The sequence below is a fragment of the Physeter macrocephalus genome, chromosome 12, assembly GCF_002837175.3.
Source record: "Physeter macrocephalus isolate SW-GA chromosome 12, ASM283717v5, whole genome shotgun sequence".
NCBI lineage: Eukaryota > Metazoa > Chordata > Mammalia > Artiodactyla > Physeteridae > Physeter > Physeter macrocephalus.
Window position 1 is genome coordinate 79,006,991 of NC_041225.1, and position 20,771 is coordinate 79,027,761.

Here is a 20,771-nt window from a genome sequence, read left to right on the forward strand (position 1 = left end):
AATACATAGGCACCCAACATAGGAGCACCTAAATACATAAAGCAAATATTAATGAGAAAAACTGAAAGTTATACAATAAAAGTAGGGGACTTTAACACCCCACTTACATGGTTGGATAGGTCATTCAGATAGACAATCAATGGTCTTAAATGTCACATTAGACCAGATGGAACTAACAGATATGTAAAGAACATTTCATCCAAAAGCTGCAAAATATGCATTCTTTTAAATGCACATGGAACATTCTCCAGGACGGATCATATGCTAGGCCACAGAATAAGTCTCAAGAGGGACTCCCCTGGTGGCGCAGTGGTTAAGAATCTGACTGCCAATGCAGGGGACACGGGTTCAAGCCCTGGCTCAGGAAGATTCCCACATGCCGTGGAGCAACTAAGCCCGTGTGCCACAACTACTGAGTCTGCACTCTAGAGCCCACGAGCCACAAGTACTGAGCTCACGTGCCACAACTACTGAAGCCCGCGTGCCTAGAACCCATGCTCAGCAGCAGGAGAAGCCACTGCACCGCAACAAAGAGTCGCCTCCACTCATCACTAGACAAAGCCCACAAGCAGCAACAAAGACCCAATGCAGCCAAAAATAATTAAATAAATAAATTTATTTTTTTTTAAAGTCTCAATAAATTTAAGAAGATTGAAATCATATCAAGCATCTTTTCCAACCACAAGGCTATGTGACTAGAAATCAACTCCAAGAAGAAAAAATTCAAAAACACAAACAGGTGGAGTCCAAACAACATGCTACTAAACAACCAATGGGTCACTGAAGAAATGAAAGAAGAAATTTAAGAAATACCTAGAAACAAATAAAAACATAAACATAACAATCCAAGATCTATCAGATGCAGTAAAAGCAATTCTAAGAGGGAAGTTTATAGCAATACAAGCCTAACTTAGTAAACAGAAAAATCTCAAATAAATAATCTAAACTTCCACCTAAAGTAACTAGAAAAAGAAGAAAAAGCAAAACCCAAACTTAGTAGAAGGCAAGAAATAATAAAGATCAGAGTGGAAATAAATAAAACAGAGACTTAAAAAACAATTGAAAAGATCAATGAAACTAAGAGCTGGTTATTCCAAAAGATAAATAAAATTGATAAACCTGTAGCCAGACTCATCAAGAAAAAGAGGACCCAAATAAAATCGGAAATGAAAGAGAAGTTACAACTAACACCACAGATACAAGGGATAAAAGATTACTACAAACAATTATACACCAATAAAATGGACAACCCAGAAGAAATGGATAAATTCCTAGAAACATACAACCTCTCAAAACTGAAACAGGAGGAAACAGAAAATATGAAAAGACTGATTACCAGTAATGAAATCAAATTAGTAATTTAAAAAAAAACAAACTCCCAACATACAAAAGTCCAGGACCAGATGGCTTCACAGGTGAATTCTGTCAAACATCTAAAGAGTTAACACCTATCCTTCTCAAACTACTCCAAAAGGGATGCTTCCAAACTAATTCTACAAAGCCAGCATTACCTTGATATCAAAATCAAAGACACGACAAAAAAGAAAATTACAGGCCAGTACTCCTGATGAACATAGATGCATGAATCCTCAACAAAATATTAACAAACCAAATTCAATAATACATTAAAAGGAACATAAAATATGATCAAGTGGGATTTAACCCAAGGGTGCAAGGATGGATCAACCTCCGCAAATCAATCAATATGATAGACCACATTAACAAACTGAAGAATAAAAATCATATGATTATCTCAATAGATGCAGAAAAAGCTTTGACAAAATTCAACATACATTTATGAGAAAAACTATCAACAAAGTTGATATAATGGGAAAATACCTCAACATAATAAAGCCATATTTGACAAATCTACAGCCAACATCATACTCAACAGTGAAAAGCTGAAAGCATTTCCTTAAGATCAGGAACAAGACAAGGATGTCCATTCTCGCCACTTTTATTCCACATAATATTGGAAGTCCTAGCCACAGCAATCAGACAAGAAATAGAAATAAAAGAAATCCAAACTGGAAAAGAAAAAGTAAAACTGTCACTATTGGCAGAATACATGATACTATATATCGAAAATCCTAAAGAAGCTACCAAGAAACTATCAGAACTAGTAAATGATTCAGTAAAATTACAGGATACAAAATTAATAAACAGAAGTCTGTTGTGTTTCTGTACACTAACAATGAACCATCAGAAAGAGAAATGAAGAAAACAATCCCATTTACAACTGCATCAAAAAGAATAAAATACCTAGAAATAAATCTAACCAAGGAGGTAAAAGCCTTGTACTTGGGAAACTATAAGGCACTGATGAAAGAAACTGAAGATGACACAAACAAATGGAAAGATATACTGTACTCATGGACTGGGAGAATAGTTAAAGTGACCATACTACCCAAGGTGATCTACAAATTCAGTGCCATCCCTATCAAAATACCAATGGCATTTTTCACAGAACTAGAGCAAATAATTCTAAAATTTGTATGGAAACACAAAAGACCCCAAATAGCCAAAACAATCTTGAGAAAGAAAAACAAAGCTGGAAGTATCATGCTCCCTGATTTCGAACTATACTATGAAACAATAGTAATCAAAACAGAAATGGTACTGGCAGAAAAACAGACACATAGATCAATGAAACAGAATAGAGAGCCCAGAAATAAACCCATGCTTACATGGTCAAATAATCTATGACAAAGGAGGCAAAAATATACAATAGGGAAAAGAGCCCCTTCAATAAGTGGTGCTGGGAAAAATGGACAACTACATGCAAAAGAATCTAACTGGACTATCTTCTCATACCATATACAAAAATAAACTCAAAATGGATTAGAGACTTAAATGTAAGACCTGAGGCCATAAAACTCCTAGAAGAAATATAGGCAGTAACCTCTCTGACATCGATCTTAGCAAATTTTTTTTTTTTTTGGATCTGTCTCCTCAGGAAAGGGAAACAAAAGCAAAAATAAACAAATGGGATTACATCAAACTAGAAAGCTTTTGCACAGCAAAGAAACTATCAATAAAACCAAAAGGCAGCCTACTAAATAGGAGAAGATATTTGCAAATAATATAACCAATAAAGGGTTAATATCCAAAATACACAAAGAACTCATACAACTCAACATCAAAAAAACAAACAACTCAATTCAAAAATGGGCAGAGGACCTGAATAGAAATTTTTCCAAAGAAGACATACAGATGGTCAACAGACACATGAAAAGATGATCACTAATTATCAGGGAAATGCAAATTAAAATCACAGTTGAGATACCACCTCACACTTGTCAGAATGGCTGCTACTAAAAAGACAACAAATAGCAAATTAAAAGTCTTGGTCAGAATGTGGAGAAAAGGGAACCCTGCTGAACTGTTGCTGAGATAAATTGGTACAGCCACTATGGAAAACAGTAAGGAGGTTCCTCAAAAAAGTAAAAATAGAACTGCCATAGAATCCAGCAATTCCACCTCTAGGTATTTACCTGAAGAAAACAAAAACACTAATTCTAAAAGACATATGCACACCAATATTCACTGCAGCATTATTTACAACAGCCAAGATAAGGAAGCAACCTAAGTGTCCATCAATAGATGAATGGCTAAATAAGATGTGGTATATATACACAATGGAATATGACTCAGCCATTAAAAAAAAATGAAATCTTGCTATCTGCAACATCGATGGATCTAGAAGGTATTATGCTAAGTGAAATAAGTCAGACAAAGACAAATACTGTATGCTCCAACTTAACATGTGGAATCTATAAAACAAAACAAACAAAGCAAAAGGAAAACAGACTCACAGATACAGAGAATAAACAAATGGTTGTCAGAGAGGAGGGGAGTTGGGGGGTTGACAAAATATGTGAAGGGGATTAAGAGGCAGAAGCCTCCAGTTATAATATAAATAAGTCATGGGGATGTAATATACAGCATAAGGAATATTGTCAATAATATTGTAATAATTTTGTACGGGGACAGTTACTTGACTTACTGTGGTGATCATTTCATAACATATGCAAATGTCAAATCATTATATAGTACACCTGAAACTAACATACTATTGTACATTAACTAAACTTTTTTTGTAATTACAAAATAAAAAATGAAACATTAGTCACATTGATCATCTTTTCATGTGCTTATTGGTCATTTGTATATCTTCTTCAGAGAAATGTCTATGCAAGTCCTGTGCCCAATTTTTAATTGGGTTGTTTGTTTCTTATTGGTGAGTTTCACATTGATTCTTAGAACTATGAGGAATGTATAATTCTGAAAAATCACTACTGTAAGAGAAATATATTTACATATATCTAAGCAAATAATTAAATAAAACCCAGGACAATAGAATGTATATGAAAAGAAAAGAATACCATAGGCTCATCAAAGATCACTGGTCAGAAATCTATAATAAATCAAACTAGAAATATTTCTTTTACTTTTAACCTGACTATAACTAATTTCAAGGTCAGATATTACCTGAGAGATTTCCTGTTGATATACTGTAAAATGTTCCTTGCTGATCTGTGGGAGGTAGAATGAAGGTATGACTTCAGTGTCCACAAAGTCCAATCCCCATGTTTTTGTGAAGAAGTCAGATTCTCTTTTTGCTAATCTAGGATCATTTAATGCTGCTGGGAGATTTACTTTGGAATGATATATAGTCCATCTATGTTGATCTGTAACTAGAGATGGGGCAACACATAAACTATTTGAATCACCTGCAAAAAGTAAACAAGAGAACTCTGTAAAGTAAGTTTTATGTTTGAAAGCACATTCTAGAAAAATAAAAATGCTTAGATTATACAAAGCAACTAAACTCTCCCTTCTATAGCAAACGCTTTAACCTTCAGCTTTCAGCATCAACTGCCAAGGGGAGGAAAAACATGTACAAGATAAAGGATATGCAGAATTTGAGGGTTGTAGTTGAAGGGTGGGGGGAAGAAAGTCTTTCATTAATTTCTTTCCTTAATGTACAATTTATCTTTTTTCAACATCAAAACTCTTCTACCTTCTATTGTATATGTCTTCTATCCTTTAATACTCCAGGTTTTTTCCACAGGTAGGCCTTTTTTCTATTGTTTTATGGCAGACACACCTGGTTCCAATATCCTTTTTTCAGCTTATAATTAGATAACCAAAATGCTGCTGTGACATTAACCACAGAGGAGAGAAAAATATACAGTCGGTTCTCGTTATTCACAGTTTTGTTCTATAAAGTCACTGGAACATTTAATAAGCAAATACTGAACCTTTGCTCCTATGGGAAATACAGGGTTACGTTCCTGCAAATCTCTGCAACTTTCATCATCCAATCAATATATAATCTTGTTTTGTGTGTGTTTCTGTTTAAAGATATCTTATTTAATATATATTGTTCATTCATTAACATTGAACTCATGGCTAACACCACTATAACTCACACCTGAATGAAGCTTATGCAACATATGTATTTTCCTCATAAGACACAATATAGCCTTCCTGTGCTTAGAAACACTGGAAAGCACTTCAGTACAACATTTGGAAACCATTTTGAACAGCAAAATCATCAACAAAAATACAAAAAAATGTGGCACTAAATAGACCACAAAAGGGACATGTGTTTACAGCATGAAAGCTGAAAGAAGGCAAAGTGTTGCTTTGTTCAACCTCAGGTGGGAACGTGCGTATCAGGCGATTCAAATTTTTCACTCCTCTGTGCTTGTCTACAAATGACCACAAATGTGCCACAAGTATTGATTTAGGGGTTACAACTAAATTTTAGGAATTAAGCAAATTTGCAAATATAGAATCGGCAAATAATGAGGACTGACTGTACCATGTTTAACTGAAGAGCTTTCAATCTGTACCCTCATTTTCAAAACTTTTCTTTCAGTTTATAAAAGTGACTTCGTTTATGGAAATGTATGAAAAGAACTATATTCCAATTTCTTAATCAACTTATTTCCAAATTATGTCTTTAGTTTTCACATCGTAAAATTTACTCTTTTAAGTATATGATATCTGACGTCATTTAAAGATAAAACAAATCCTCAATAAAATTCCTCAAAAAACAACAAAAAAAGGCATTACCTGTGGGTTCCTTGGGACACACATCTGGCAGTGACTGCACAGGTCGAATGTGTTTTGTCGGGTCTACCTCTTTTTTAAAAAAAACATCACTGCTGCTTCCTTGAGGCACTGGTGAAGAACTGTGGCTTGAAGCCATTGCATAAAATCACCACTCAACTGAAAATGAGCAACAAATAATCATCAAGACACTTAATACAAATCAAAACTCATCTGTAAGTACTATGCATGTCACAAATTTTCTTTCAAAAACAGACACATTATTTAAAATCCCTCAAGGTGTAAGTACATAATTTGAATACTCACTATTAATTGTGGGAGTCATTCACTATATTTAGCTTGCTAAGAAAGTTATTTGTCCTTGTTTAAAAAGTATTCTCCTCAAAGTGAAATATCCTTATTTAGTCTTTTATCCAAAGTGAAAATAGATACCAAAACTGTAACCAATATATATTAAAAATGAAAACATTCCATTCATTCAGCAAGTATATAATAATTACACATTATAGCAAAATGGGTTAAGTGCATGGGTTTTTGAAATCTGACTGTCTGGGCTCATACCCCAGCTTCACTTACCAGCAATATAACCTTGAGGAAATTTACTTAATCTTTGTGTGTTTTACTTCATATGTAAAAATGGAGATGAAAAAAGATCCCATCTCATAAACATTTTGTAAGAATTAAAGGAATGGATATATGTAAAGCATTTAAAACAATGCCTGCCTCAAAGTTAGTGTTCATAAATGAACAATGGTTATCATTATGTTTACAATTACTATGTGACTGTCACTATATTAAATGTTTATAAAAGAAGTATCATTCTTCAAGGTACTTGCAATTACATTAGGTAAACAAAAAAATCAAAACCCTAAACAAAACACAAGTTAATCTATGTCTACACTTTTTAACAAGTAAAAAAATTTGTGGGGCCAAGACAACATAATAAAGGCTACAATGTCAGCTAACACTTTACAAATGAAGCAGTACTTAACCTGGATAATGAAGAACATGTATTATTTTACTATCGGAGGGTAGAAACTCATATTGCTGATCATATCAACCAAACAGCAGACATTCAATAAATACTTTTTTTTTTTTTTTTTTTTTGCGGTACGCGGGCCTCTCACTGTTGTGGCCTCTCCCGTTGCGGAGCACAGACTCCGGAGGTGCAGGCTCAGCGGCCATGGCTCATGGGCCCAGCCGCTCCGCGGCATATGGGATCATCCCAGCCCAGGGCACGAACCCGTGTCCCCCGCATCGGCAGGCGGACCCTCAACCACTGCGCCACCAGGGAAGCCCAATAAATACTTTTTAATGAAGGAATAAATAAATGAACATAAACAGAAGCTTATAGCTGAAAAGGAACTTAGAGATCACCTAGTCTAAGTTCCCTGATACTAGAGATAAGTATAACAAGGCCCAAAAGGATTAGGTGGTTTACAAAGATACATGTGGTTTAACAAGTTTTTTAAAAAGCCAATTTAGGAAACCTGGTGAATAGAAAAGTAAGAGTAAGAAATAAAAGGAGAGATATAAGGCTAGGACTGGTGACAAAAAAGTCATCCCCTCTAACTCCTCTACAGTTTGATGGAAAACTAAAAATTACATTTCCCAGACTTCTTGTATACCTGTCTCAGTCCTTCTAACACAAAGGAAACACATCCAATTACACCATTCACTGAGACCATAAGAAACAAGCTGCTAAGAAAAGAACAAAGATAGATAACTTCCTCAAAGTTCTGGAACAAAAAGCAAAAAACAGCATGAACAAAGGTTAAGGGACATGGAATAATCATAAGACTATGCGGAAACTGACTTGGCTGGAGTGAAATGTTTGCTGACAAAAATGCTGACAAATAAATCATATTTACACACACACACACACACACACACACACAAAGACAGTATGGTCAAACTACAGGAGCCAGTAGAGGTTTGGGGGAAAAGAGTACTACGATGAAAATATCCAGGAAAATTAATCAGGGTATTGGTCTGAAAGCCATCACTGGCCCATTGCATTTATATCCATATATATTAAGTGTACAGTTGTTTCTGTATAAAAGCATTTGCATATTTAAGAAGAAGAAACATTTAAGAATGTTTCCTAAGGATAGGAAACATTGATAACACAGAAGCCTATACATTCAGTGCTTGGTAAAGACAATTTTACATGTGACATTAGGTCTGTTTAACTTTTTTGTTAATTTCATCAAATAAAATGGCTAAAATAAACACATTTTGACACTTAAAGAAGTAGGCTACAAATATATGGAAAATGTGTTTATGTCGAACACCCATTGCTTGATGTCAGATAAATTAAACATTGATTCCGACAATAGCACACTACAATTTCAATGTATTCTATTTACCATCATGTTGTTTTAACAGCAAAAAGAAAGCCTAATTGACATCTTAGGAATCTAGAAATACTTGGGGAGATGGGGACTTGTGGAAAAACATTTCTAGACTCCTATAAGTTACTTCTATATCTGGGTGGGGAAATAAAAATAGCTTATTTACTCCTTAAAGATCCTGAATTAGGAAACATGCACAAGTTTTCTCTTATTTTTTCCTACACCCCTCCTAATTCTTATGAAAAGAGGGACAATCTCTAGCTATAAAGGGATTATGTACAATTAGGGTACTGCCTACATGGGTGAGCCCCAATTTCTATCCATCTGACTCTCAGATCCTCTCACCATCCTGTGTTTATTAAGATGATCTCCCCACAGTAAGAACCAAACTTTGTATTAATAACCACATAACACGTATGATGCAGATACTTGATAAGTGCAATCACTGGTAATAAAACATGGCAGATTTATTCACAAAGCATGGATGTATAAACAAATAATCAAATCTACATGGCCTCTAAACCAAACAATTTCAGCAAAGAAATAATCTTTCATAAGAAAGTTTTAGTGTAAGTGAAGAATAGTTTGTCTACCCAGAAAAACAAAAAAACTAAAAAACAGAATACAGGAAAAAGGAAAGCTCTCAGCACTAAATGTAGGCAACCCCCGATTTTTAACACTTCTACTTGTAACTACCATCTAGATACAAATTGGGCATTTGACCAGTGGTCACCAATAATGACAATCTATAAATAGATCCACCCTTCTTCACATGGTAATCTTCTCATAATTATATCATTACCATACTCAAATATTTTGTCTTGAAGTCTTCTTTGGTTTCTTACACTTAGTTGCTGTTTATTTCTATTTTTGCACCAAACATACTAAAATTTTGGTTTTCATATAGGTCTTTCCTATTAGACTGTGAACTTCTTGATGTTTCCATTTTCCTGTGTATTCTACATGCCTAACACAGTTCCTGGCACACAGAAAATATATTATAACTATTCTATAGATGAATGAAATGGGTAGTATGTAGAACAGATCAGAAGAGAGAAACATTAGTTAGACAACTACCAATAATCCTTGAGTGAGTAAATAAAAGCATGGGTCTGGGCTGATGAAGAAAGGAATAAACAGACTCATTCATTCCAAACGAAAAAAACTGCAAGGATGTGTAAATCAGAAACATTTGATTTTCTTTCTTGTAGCTCAAAATATCTTTTTATGCTAAAAGTGTAGTTAAGAGCTTCTATTTAAAAGGCCTAGAAGCACTGTCACTCCAGAAGCAATGAGCACACCAAGTGCTCAGACCCTGGTTTCTAAATACCATTCCCCACAAAGAAACAATGGTTCTTTAAAGAAATAGTTGACTCCAAACCTGAAGCACAGAAAGAACAATTTGATCATGAGAACACTTGTGGCAGAAAGCAAGGAAATGCTCTAAGACCAGTAGGATCTATCAAAAGGACCGAGGACCAAGTTAAGGGGGCTCCCATTGACCACATTTAGGACAAGTTGAGCACTCAAAAAAAAAAATAAACAACCCTGAGTGTAACATATTGAACAAATACAAAATAATGAATCTATAGTGTTACTTGGGGGGAGGGGGATGAGGAAAAGGGGGTGGAGTGGGAGAGGGGAAAGGAAATCTCTTATTTATAGAAGAATGCCAGTAAATGTGAAGAAATGACTGAAATAGAAAAATCACCATTCGTAACCCCCAATGTAATAATCAATTTAGGCAAAAATCATCAATGTATGCTAAAGCTATTAGGTGAAAGGCTGTTCAGAAACAGAAAATTCACCTAGTGCCAAAGTATTACCTCACAGACTACTTTGCAATGCAAAGGGGAAAATGTATCTCTAAAATGGAAAGATCTGGCTGTCACCACCTTAATTAACTAAGTCATCAAACTTGGCATCATTCAGAATAATAAGACAACTTGATATTATGTGATTCATGAAATAACAATATGAAATAAACATCATCGCCTATGAAGCATTCTTACCAAAAATGTTTAACCCAATCTAATCAAGCCTCTAGACCAAGGGTTAAGCCTTTTGTCCTGTGGATTCCTTTGGCAGTCTGGTAAAGTCTACAGAACCCTTGCCAGAATAATGTTTATAATGCATAAAATACATAAGATTACAATGGACAATTATACTGAAATACAGCTGTCAAACTATCTTCTTAAATTTTAATACAGTAATATTTTTGCTTCTTGATTATGCAAATTTATCCTAATTTCTAAGCAATAAATGAGCATAAATATTTTGAGATAAATTTAATATGACATGAAAACATCTGAAATTTCTCTTGGTGACAAAGTTACAGGTAGTGCTAATACCCCTGTGAAAGGTTTCTTACATTCACAGTTAAAGGAAATGCTAAAATTCAGTTAAGGTATGGCTGCTCAACGATGGCACCACTGACATTGACATTCTGATCTAGATAATTCTCCCCCGGTACATTGTAGGATCCTTAGATGCATCCTTAGCCTCTATCCACTTGATGCCAATAGCAGCCTCACACCCAGTTGTGATAACCAAAAATGTCTTCAGACAAAGCCAAACATCCCTATGCAGGGGAAGAAAGGAGAGAGGACAAAAATCACCTCAGTTGAGAACCACTGAATTAAAATAAAGATGTAATTTTTTCCCCATCCAAAGTTCAGACTCCCTGTATTCTATTCACAGATCCTATAGAGTATGTGAACTGAAGGTTAAGTACCTTTGCTCTAGACCTACCTTCCAGTCTAAGAAAACAGAGGGGAATAGGATAGTGAGATTTAAACAAAAACATGGGGAAACAAATAAACTGAGAATGAGACACTCTACAAGAAAACTGGCCTGGACACTTAGATGAATGTCATTTTTAAAAGCTGGGGAACTATTCCATATTAAAATAAATAAAGAGACAACAACTAAAGGCAATATGCAAGCCTTGACGGGATGCTGGTTAAAAAAGAAAAAAATGCCTCTAATACACTCTTGGAACAATTGGGAAATTCTGAATATGGATTGGATGTTATATGAGATTTTGGAATTATTAATTTTCTTAAGTGGATTGATGGTATTGAGATTATGGGGAAAATGTCCTTATACTCAGGACATGAACAATAAAGTATTCAGGGATGAAACATGATGCCATCTACAACTTACTTTCAAATGATTCAGCAAAAAATACACACAGATAAACAAATATGGCAAAATGTTAAAAATGGTTTATCTAAGTCAAGTACATATGACTCTAACATGTTCTATTCGTTCACTTTTCTGTATGTTTTGTAGTCTTCACAATAAAAAGTTGGTGGAAAGAAACTATATTTTTCAAACATTAAATAGATAAATAATGCAAAATATAAATATCAGAGAGAAGGAAAAACATTAAATTTGTAACTATTAATCTGCCTGAAGATGGCATTCTTGTACAACTTCAAATATGGAGGAAAGAAAATCAATAAATTTCAATCAAGTTTTAATGCTGCAGAAGAATAATACCATATATACAAACGAATTCCTTAGAAGCTGAATGAGAATGCAGCTGAGATGGACAAACATTTACCACAGGCATTACCCAGATACTGTGTAAAAAATCTCTTCCCTTGCTTCTACACTATAATATTAGCTGCTTACAGAGAACAATGATATTACAAAATCATTTACAGCCACCTCTGAACTATCTATGAAATTGCCTATTACAGGTAAAGTAATAGCAAAAGTCTTTTTTTTCCCCCTCTACCAAAGTGGTTAACACAGATACACGAACTAATCATTTTACTTCCCTTCCATTCTTCAGAAGTGATACCCTACTTTATAATATACCCTACTTTATAAAACCTAAACTTGCCTGCCCTCTATCGACCTTCTATCAAACTGTGGTCCTCTAACTGGTCTCTCTGCCTTCAGTCTAGTCCATTTTGCACATTGCTTTAGGATTAATCTTCTAGAATGTTTTCATTGTCATACTTCAGCTCAAAAACCTTTGCTTTCATTTGGAAAGTTATTCATTACTTTCCAAACAAGTGCCAAGTTTTACAAGCTGGTACTCAAGGATTTCCACAACCTGATGTTTACCTTCCTTTCTAGCCTGATTTCCTATTACCCACGGATAATCTCTATTCTGGATAGGGTGGTCTAATTGTCCCTCTAATCTATCACACTATCAAGGCTTCCTTGTTTTTGTTAAGGCTGTGTCCTTCCTAGAATATTCATACCATCCTTCTACCTATCCAATGCCTCTTCTTCCTTCAAAGGTCATTTCAAATTTCATTTCTAGATTACATATATTAAGAAAACAAATATACAAACACTCCAAAATATGAACAAAAATAACCTCAGCATTATTTTTAAGAGTGAAAAAGCTGAAACAAACTCCTAAATAAGGACTTGGTTATTTAATAAGCTATAGTATAGCCAATGGATTACACTGTCATTAAAATAGGATTGCAGACTTCACATCCACTAGGATGGTTACTATCCAAAAAAAACAAAAAACAAAACCAACCAACCAAACATCATCAACAACAACAAAAAGTGTTGGCAAGGATGTGGAGGTACTAGAAGCCATATGCACTGCTGGTGGGAAGTAAAATGGTGCAGCCATTTCAGAAAACAACATGGCAACTCATCAAAAAAGTAAAACTAGAACTACCATACGATGCAGCAATTCCACTTCTGTGTATATATCCAAAAGAACCGAAAGTAGGGTCTTGAGGAGTCATTTGTACATCCATGTAATAGCAACATTATTCATAATAGCCAAGAGGCAGAAGCAACCCAAGTGTTCACTAACGGATGAATGGATAAACAAATGTGGTATATATGCACAATGGAGTATTATATTCAGCCTTAAAAAAAGAAGGAAATTCTGACATTTGCTATAGGATGGATGAACCTTGACAACGTTATGCTAAGTGAAATAAGTCAATCACAAAAAGACAAATACTGTATGATTCCACTTACATGAGGTACATAAGCAATGAAATTCACAGAAAGAGACAGAAAGTAGAATGTGGTTGTCAGGGGCCAGGGGAGGGAAAACAGGGAGTTGTTTAACGGATTATAGTGTTTCAGTTTTGCAAGATGAAAAAGTTCTGGAGATTGGCTACACAACAATGTGAATACACTTAACACTACTTAACTGCATACTTAAAAATGGTTACGATGATAAATATTATGTTATACATATTTTTTACAATTAAAAATTTTTTGAAATACGATTGCAAAATATTTAATAACACAAAAATGTTTAACATATATTGTTAAGTGGAAACGGTTTTCAAAGTAGTATGTCAGTATGATCCCAATTTTCTAATTTAAAATAAGCATACATATTTCAAAAAAAAATTGTACGGACATATACCACAATATTAACAATGGTTACCGCCAAATGACAAAATTATAAGAAATTTTTGTTTGTGCTTTTTTGGAATTTTCCAAATGTTTTCCTATGAAAACTTATTACTTTATATTTATTAGTCAGGATTCTCCAGAGAAACAGACCCAACAGGATATTTATAAGAGAGTTATTCAAGGAACTGGCTCACCACCCAGTTGTGGAGGCCAAGAAGTCCCACAATCTGCCTTCTGCAAGCTGGAGAACCAGGAAAGCCAATGGTATAATTCAGTCCGAGGCCAAAGGCCTGAAATACAGGCGGCTGCTGGTATTAAGACCCGGAGTCCAAAGGCCTAGAACCAAGAGCTCTGATGTATGAGGGCCAGATAATTCGAATGTCCCAGCTCAAGAGGAGAGAACAAATTCACCCTTCCTTTGCTTTTTCTGTTTTATTCAGGTCTTCAAAGGATTAGATGATGATGATGCCTGCTCACACTGGCAAGGGCAGATCTCTTTACTCAGTCTACTGAATTAAATGCTAATTTCATCCAGAAACACCCTCAAAGACACACTTAGAAATAATGTTTTACCATCAATAGTGGGCATCCCTTAGTCTAGCCAAGTTGACACATAAGATTAACTATGACACTTTATTAATCAGGAACGATGCTATTATTAAACTGCAAAAGTTCAGTTTTAGCCTTATACCTACCTCTACTATGAATCTTTCTAATGACTATAACCCTCAGAAAACTAGCTTTCCTTTGAAGTTGGAATACTTATGATCTATATCAGCAATTTACAAACTTTTTTGATCCTGTATCCCAATAGTTAAAAAAATTTTAAGAAATCATCATTTACAAATTATATAGGGTACAACTGTATTAATGCAGGTAATATAAAATTGTGCTAAATGGAACTTTTTTAAAGATAGAGAGAAAAGACTTTTAAAAATAATCTAGTTTATTAATTAATGGCAAAAAGTACCTTTTTACTCTATTTTTAATCGATAGCAATGTGATTTCACTATACCTCATTATTATTAAAAATCTTGATTTAAACTTCATGAAATGGTGATTCAAAAGTTTGGCTCTAAGTTCAATTTATTTTTATACCTGGCTTTTAATGCCTATTATAGAAAATTTAAAAAGATACTCACAAATATATGTAGAACCAAATGGAAGAAATCACTGATCACACTTCCTAAACTCTCTATTTTGAGATTTTTTAAACAGGGTAGAAAACTCCAGTCTGGATTTTTAAAGAGTTCATCCTTTAACAAAATAACATAATGATGGAATATTACCAAACATCTGTTTTCAAAACAGATTTACCATAGCTTGAGTATTTCTAGAAGATCAACTACTATTATGCATTTTCTTATTCATTATTTAAAAATAAAAACAAACAAAAACACCCTGTGGAAACAGATTTAATGTGTGTCTGTCTGTCTGTGATTTGTGTCTGTGTGTTTCACTATCTGTTTGGTTAAATATTACTGTCAGTCACATGCCATTTCTGAAAAGATCAGCAAATTTAGAATCCTTTTTCATATTAAAAAAAACACAGGGCTTCCCTGGTGGCGCAGTGGTTGAGAGTCCACCTACCGATGCAGGTCACACGGGTTCGTACCCAGGTCCGGGAGGATCCCGCGTGCTGCGGGGCGGCTGGGCCCGTGAGCCATGGCCGATGAGCCTGCGCGTCCGGATCCTGTGCTCCGCAACGGGAGAGGCCACAACAGTGAGAGGCCCGCGTACCAAAAAAAAAAAAAAAAAAAAAAAAACAAACACAAAACATACATAACATAGTCTTAAGTTTGACGGATATTTTGAGTACTTTTATGTATGGAAGAGCTTGTACTAAGAGTAGGAGAATCCAACTCCGTGCTTTATTTGTGGTTCCATTGTTAGTATTCGTCCAAGATGTGATTTCTCTTCAGGAATCATTTTAGGTTAATTAAACATTTTATAAGAGTTGGTTTAGTTAAAACTAGATAGCATAATTTGTAAACCCAATTAACTATTCATGTAAGGCTATTACATGACAAGGATGAACTAAGTGAAGGATACCACTCTTAATCCCTTGAGCTTACTCACTTATCTGTAATTTAAATATCTGATAAATAAACATACAGACTGATTGAAGATGCTGGTATCAATCCTCACAATAAATATTAGTAAAGGTTCATTTCTTTTTCTTTAGATAAAAAATGAATATCCCTTAAGCTGGGTGGAAACTTACAAAGGAGTTTAGACTTAATCCACACGACTGTGGTGAGTCATTATAGACTTAAGACACAAGTGTTGAATAGATCACTCTAGGAGAGTATTAGTGAGAAGGGCCAAGTATAGAACCTAGGAGGACTCCAACATTTCTGAAGAAAGAAGTGAAAGAAAGATATAAAGAAAAGCTTGTGATAAAGACGAGAAGGAACATCTAAGAAGGTGGGAGAAAAACCAGGGAAGAAAAATCAGCTCAGAATTGGCAAATAAAACAAATCCTTTAGATTTGGAAATTAGGAAGTGACCACATCACATTGGGAAGCAATATCAAGTCCAATACAGGGGGTGGAAGCAGAATGCAGAGGTTGGAGTGAAATAGGTGAGGAAATTAACACACAATGGCTATTGTTTCAAGAGACTCAATTATGAGATTACAAAACAGAATATACAGTACAATCTCATTTTGATATAAAAACTTTATATAGCTATATATAATGTATGAAAAGGTATATGACAAAATGTTAACGGTGGTTATATAACAGGCTTTTCCTGACCACAGAATCTAAGCACATCCTCCCCTTAATCTATCCCTCATCCAACACACATATCCCTGTTATTCTCTACTAGTAGCACTATGGTTTGTGTACTTTATAGTACTTTGTCAAATTATAACTATTTATTTACCTGCTTATTTCCTGACTCTCTCTCTACATCATAAAATTATATTTGTTTCATTCATCTTCCTATACCATGCCCAGCACAGATGAATGTTGGATGAATGAATGAATAAATGAATGACTCTCATGGAAAAGGAGGTAAGCACACACAAGCCACTAACAATGTCTCATATAAGTTCATGTGTATTCAAAACAATCTAAAAACCTAAGTCAAAAATACGCTACCTTGTTTGCATAACATTAGCTAACTTTCTAATATTTGATTCTAGATTTCTACCTTTCCTGTAACACAGTATAATATATTGGTTAAGAAAACTGGCCATAAAGTGAGTTAGATCTCTGTCATTTATTAGTTGTGTGATCTCTGACAACTTTCTTACATTCCTCTCAGTTTCCTCGTTTATAAAATGAGACAGCAACAGTGTCTTCCTCATAGGAACGTTGTAACATTTAAATGAAATATAATTTACATAATCTATGTACTTGGCACATAGCAGACATTCAATAAATAATTGCAACTACTACTATTTATCATTATAAACATCTTAAGCCTTAACATTTGGACTGTGCCATACAAAGTCTTAAAATAAATTTAAACTTTAGGCTTCCAAGCCTCCTCTACTGGTGTCCCTTGCTTGAGTGCCCCTAGTTTGGTTTGGGCGGGGGGAAGCAAACCAATATGAGCAGATATAATTTACTGTCAGAAAAGTAGTCAAAGCGTAGAACAGTGGTCCTCAAAGCCATGCCAGTAAAAGGAGAGAAAAAAGAGTAGTGGAAAATGATGATGAAGCTAGAATACATAGTAGCCTAAAACAGAAGCAATTTTTGATAAAAACTGTTTGTGAGAGACAAGAGGGATGATGAGGCAGAGAAGCTAGAAATAATGCTTTTGGAAGACATTTGAATAAAGGTCAAAATTCAATCCATGGGAGTAGAGTGGATGAGATAAAAATTACAATCTCTGAGTTGGATGGGACTTTCAGAGATCATCTGGCTCAACTTTCTACCTAATATATGAATCCTTTCTACAAGGGGTCTTTCTGCCTCCACTTGAAAACATTCAGTAATAGAGAACTGACTACTTCAAAAGCAGATTATTACTACAAAACAACTATAACTGTTTTAGGAAAAAAATTATCTCTTGTAGTAAACAGAATCCTGCCTCCCTGAATTTTGCATCACCGTTCCTAGGTCAATTACATTACAGAAATAATAGGGTAAATAATTCTAGTCGCAGGAAAGTAACATTACAAAGGAAGAAAGTGCAGAAAAAGAGGGCCAATGAGAGCTCAGAGCAAGGGGTGGGGCAAATACATGTAAGAGGTAAGGAAGAAGGCAATCAGAAAAACCATCCTACAGAAGCCAAGGGAGAAGTGTCCAGGAAGAAAGTGTGAAAAGTAGTGTCAACATGCTGCAGACAGAGAGGTCAAGAAGGTTATTAACTTCAGAAAGGATACTGGATTAAAACAGTCTTAGGACAGTGTTTGGGGCAGAAGCCATACCACAAGAGGTTAAGTAAGTGATGAAGTACAAAAGCAACAATATCAACATATTTTTGGTGATGAAAGAAAAGCGATTAGAGTTGAGCAAGAATTATTTAGGCCATGGGAGACTGGAGCACATTTATAGGCAAACAGCAAGAAATCAACTGAAGGGTGAGATTAAAAGAAACAAGAAAAAGTGGTGGAGAAAGGAGATGAGAGAGAAAGAAGAGTTAGATACTCATGGGAATGGGATGGAGTGGAGAGGAGGAAGCAGAAAAAAAGATACAGAATAATCATACCCTGAGACTATGAGGCACATTGGGCTATGCCCCAACTTGAAAAAAAAAGGACTTTGTCAGGCAGCAGTAAGAAAATGAACAAGCTGATCCAGAAAAGTTGCCTTCCATCCTACTCTTCTGCCTAATGCCCTTATCCATGATGGGCAGGCAGATCAGCTGGGACTTGGGTGAACTTAGATTGCCTCACTCCTACCACTAGTTCTGAAAATTCTCTGAAGTCCTAAGATGAAGACTGCAATGAAAATACGTTATCTATGAAATAAGGAAGGATGGCAGAGGAGAGGGAAGCAACAGAAAGACAATAATAAGATGAATTACATCATTACTAATATTTGACCAAACACTACACGGTTCATAACTGCTTGCTTTCATTAAGATTATTTTGTTGGTCTTCCTAACAACCTAGCAAGAAAAACATTTCTGAGTGAATCTGTGAATGAATGAATCATTGATCCCTATTATGTGGATAGAGAAACAGGTTCAAGAGTAACTTGGCTTCAAACCATTTAAATACTTAGTTGTGAAGATGCAACTTGCATTCAGATCTTCTGATTCAAAATTCCATGCCTCTGTCACCAAACCACACTGCCTCTCCGGAGAGAGAAAAAAACCCAAAAAAACCTATGTTTTTCACTACTGCCTCCCATCCATTTCAGGCACCCAGTGCTCTACTTTTCTGTCTTCTTTTTCTCCTTATCAGATCATTACTGATCCAATAACAATTATTTAGAAGAACAAGTCCATCTTGTTGGGGGTTTTTTTTTAAGATTTTTTTTGATGTGGACCATTTCTTTTAAAGTCTTTATTGAATTTGTTACGATATTGCTTCTGTTTTATGTTTTGGTTTTTTGGCTGTGAGGCACGTGGGATCTTAGCTCCCCAACCAGGGATCGAACCTGCACCCCCTGTGTTGAAAGATGAAGTCTTAACCACTGAACCACCAGGGAAGTCCCCTATGTCCATCTTGTATTAAAAATAAATGATAGGGGCTTCCCTGGTGGCGCAGTGGTTGAGAGTCCGCCTGCCGATGCAGGGGACACGGGTTCGTGCCCCGGTCCGGGAAGATCCCACATGCCGCGGAACGGCTGGGCCCGTGGGCCATGGCTGTTGAGCCTGCGCGTCAGGAGCCTGTGCTCTGCAACGGGAGAGGCCACAACAGTGAGAGGCCCGCGTACCGCAAAAAAATAAATAAATAAAAAATAAAAAAATAAATGAGAGCAATAATTAACATCTGATTGTGATCACCTTTTAAAGACTACTTTTTAGGGCAGTTTTAGGTTCAAATAATTTTATAAGACTGTGACCGCCAGAAAATTATTACTCAAGGAAAAAGACACTTTTCATCAGTATAATTTACTATTTTTGTTAACAAAAGGATAATTCCTGAGCTGCAATGAGGGATAAATATGCTACTATGGGCCATCAAGATGAGAAGACAAGTACTTATTTATATGATAGCATTAATTTGTTAGTATTTCTTGAAAGCCCAAATCTTTAGGTTTAAATTTTAGCTTCAGTATTAAGATAATTGTGAGCAATAATGTATATGATATACAATTTTTTAACATTTTAAGTACTTTAAAAATTACGATTAAATTAGATTCTGTCAGATGCTAAATCTTATATAGTGGAGAAGTTTATTATTTGTGTCTTAGCTGTATGAAAGAAGCTTAACTATACCATTTACCAGAAATTGGCTCTTAAAATTCCAAAAATGTTGTGGCAAGTGCTTCTTTTTTTTTTTACTTATATTTCCCAACACATGTGCAAGCACACATACAGATGCACATACAAACATTCAATAAGTAAAGGGAAAAATCACCTAAATAATGACATAAGAAAGATCTTTTTAAAGCCCTCAGAATGTGTACTAACACTATACAGGTTTGTGATTTGTTAAAAATAGATCTAAATTCACCAAGTAAGCAAGATAACTTCATGATGAGTCTTTAGAATAGTTCTTAGAATTTAAAATTTTCCTATAAATAAAATGACTTACAGATCTCTTTGTTACCCACATCACTCTGTTATTGGTCAAGTCAGTCATACAATCAACTGGGTCATTCCATCACTGGATGACTTTTTTTTTTTTATACAGCAGGTTATTAGTCATCAATTTTATACACATCAGTATATACATGTCAATCCCAACCTCCCAATTCATCACACCACCACCACCAGCCCCCGCCGCTTTCCCCGCTTGGTGTCCATACGTTTGTTCTCTACATCTGTGTCTCAATTTCTGTCCTGCAAACTGGTTCATCTGTACCATTTTTCTAGGTTCCACATATATGCGTTAGCATATGATATTTT

The 20,771-nt window shown here is 35.1% G+C and overlaps 1 protein-coding gene across 7 annotated transcripts in view; it reads right to left on the reverse strand.

Moving 5' to 3' along the window:
• Positions 1-20,771, reverse strand: part of VPS54 (VPS54 subunit of GARP complex) — a 109,237-nt gene that overhangs the window by 77,445 nt on the left and 11,021 nt on the right. For 3 of the 7 annotated variants that reach the window (XR_003682438.2, XM_028497143.2, XM_007111923.4), the window contains exons 2-3: positions 6,085-6,240; positions 4,492-4,733 (exon numbers count right to left, since the gene is read on the reverse strand). Coding sequence is in view for 5 of the 7 variants with exons in the window: in XM_028497143.2 (XP_028352944.1) it covers positions 4,492-4,733; positions 6,085-6,220 (378 nt within the window). In the remaining 2 variants the exon portion in view is untranslated. Of the gene's footprint in view, positions 1-4,491; positions 4,734-4,918; positions 4,925-6,084; positions 6,241-15,383; positions 15,487-20,771 lie in introns of those variants that run through there. The other 4 variants (XM_055089203.1, XM_007111925.4, XM_007111926.4 and 1 more) reach the window with 4 other exon arrangements.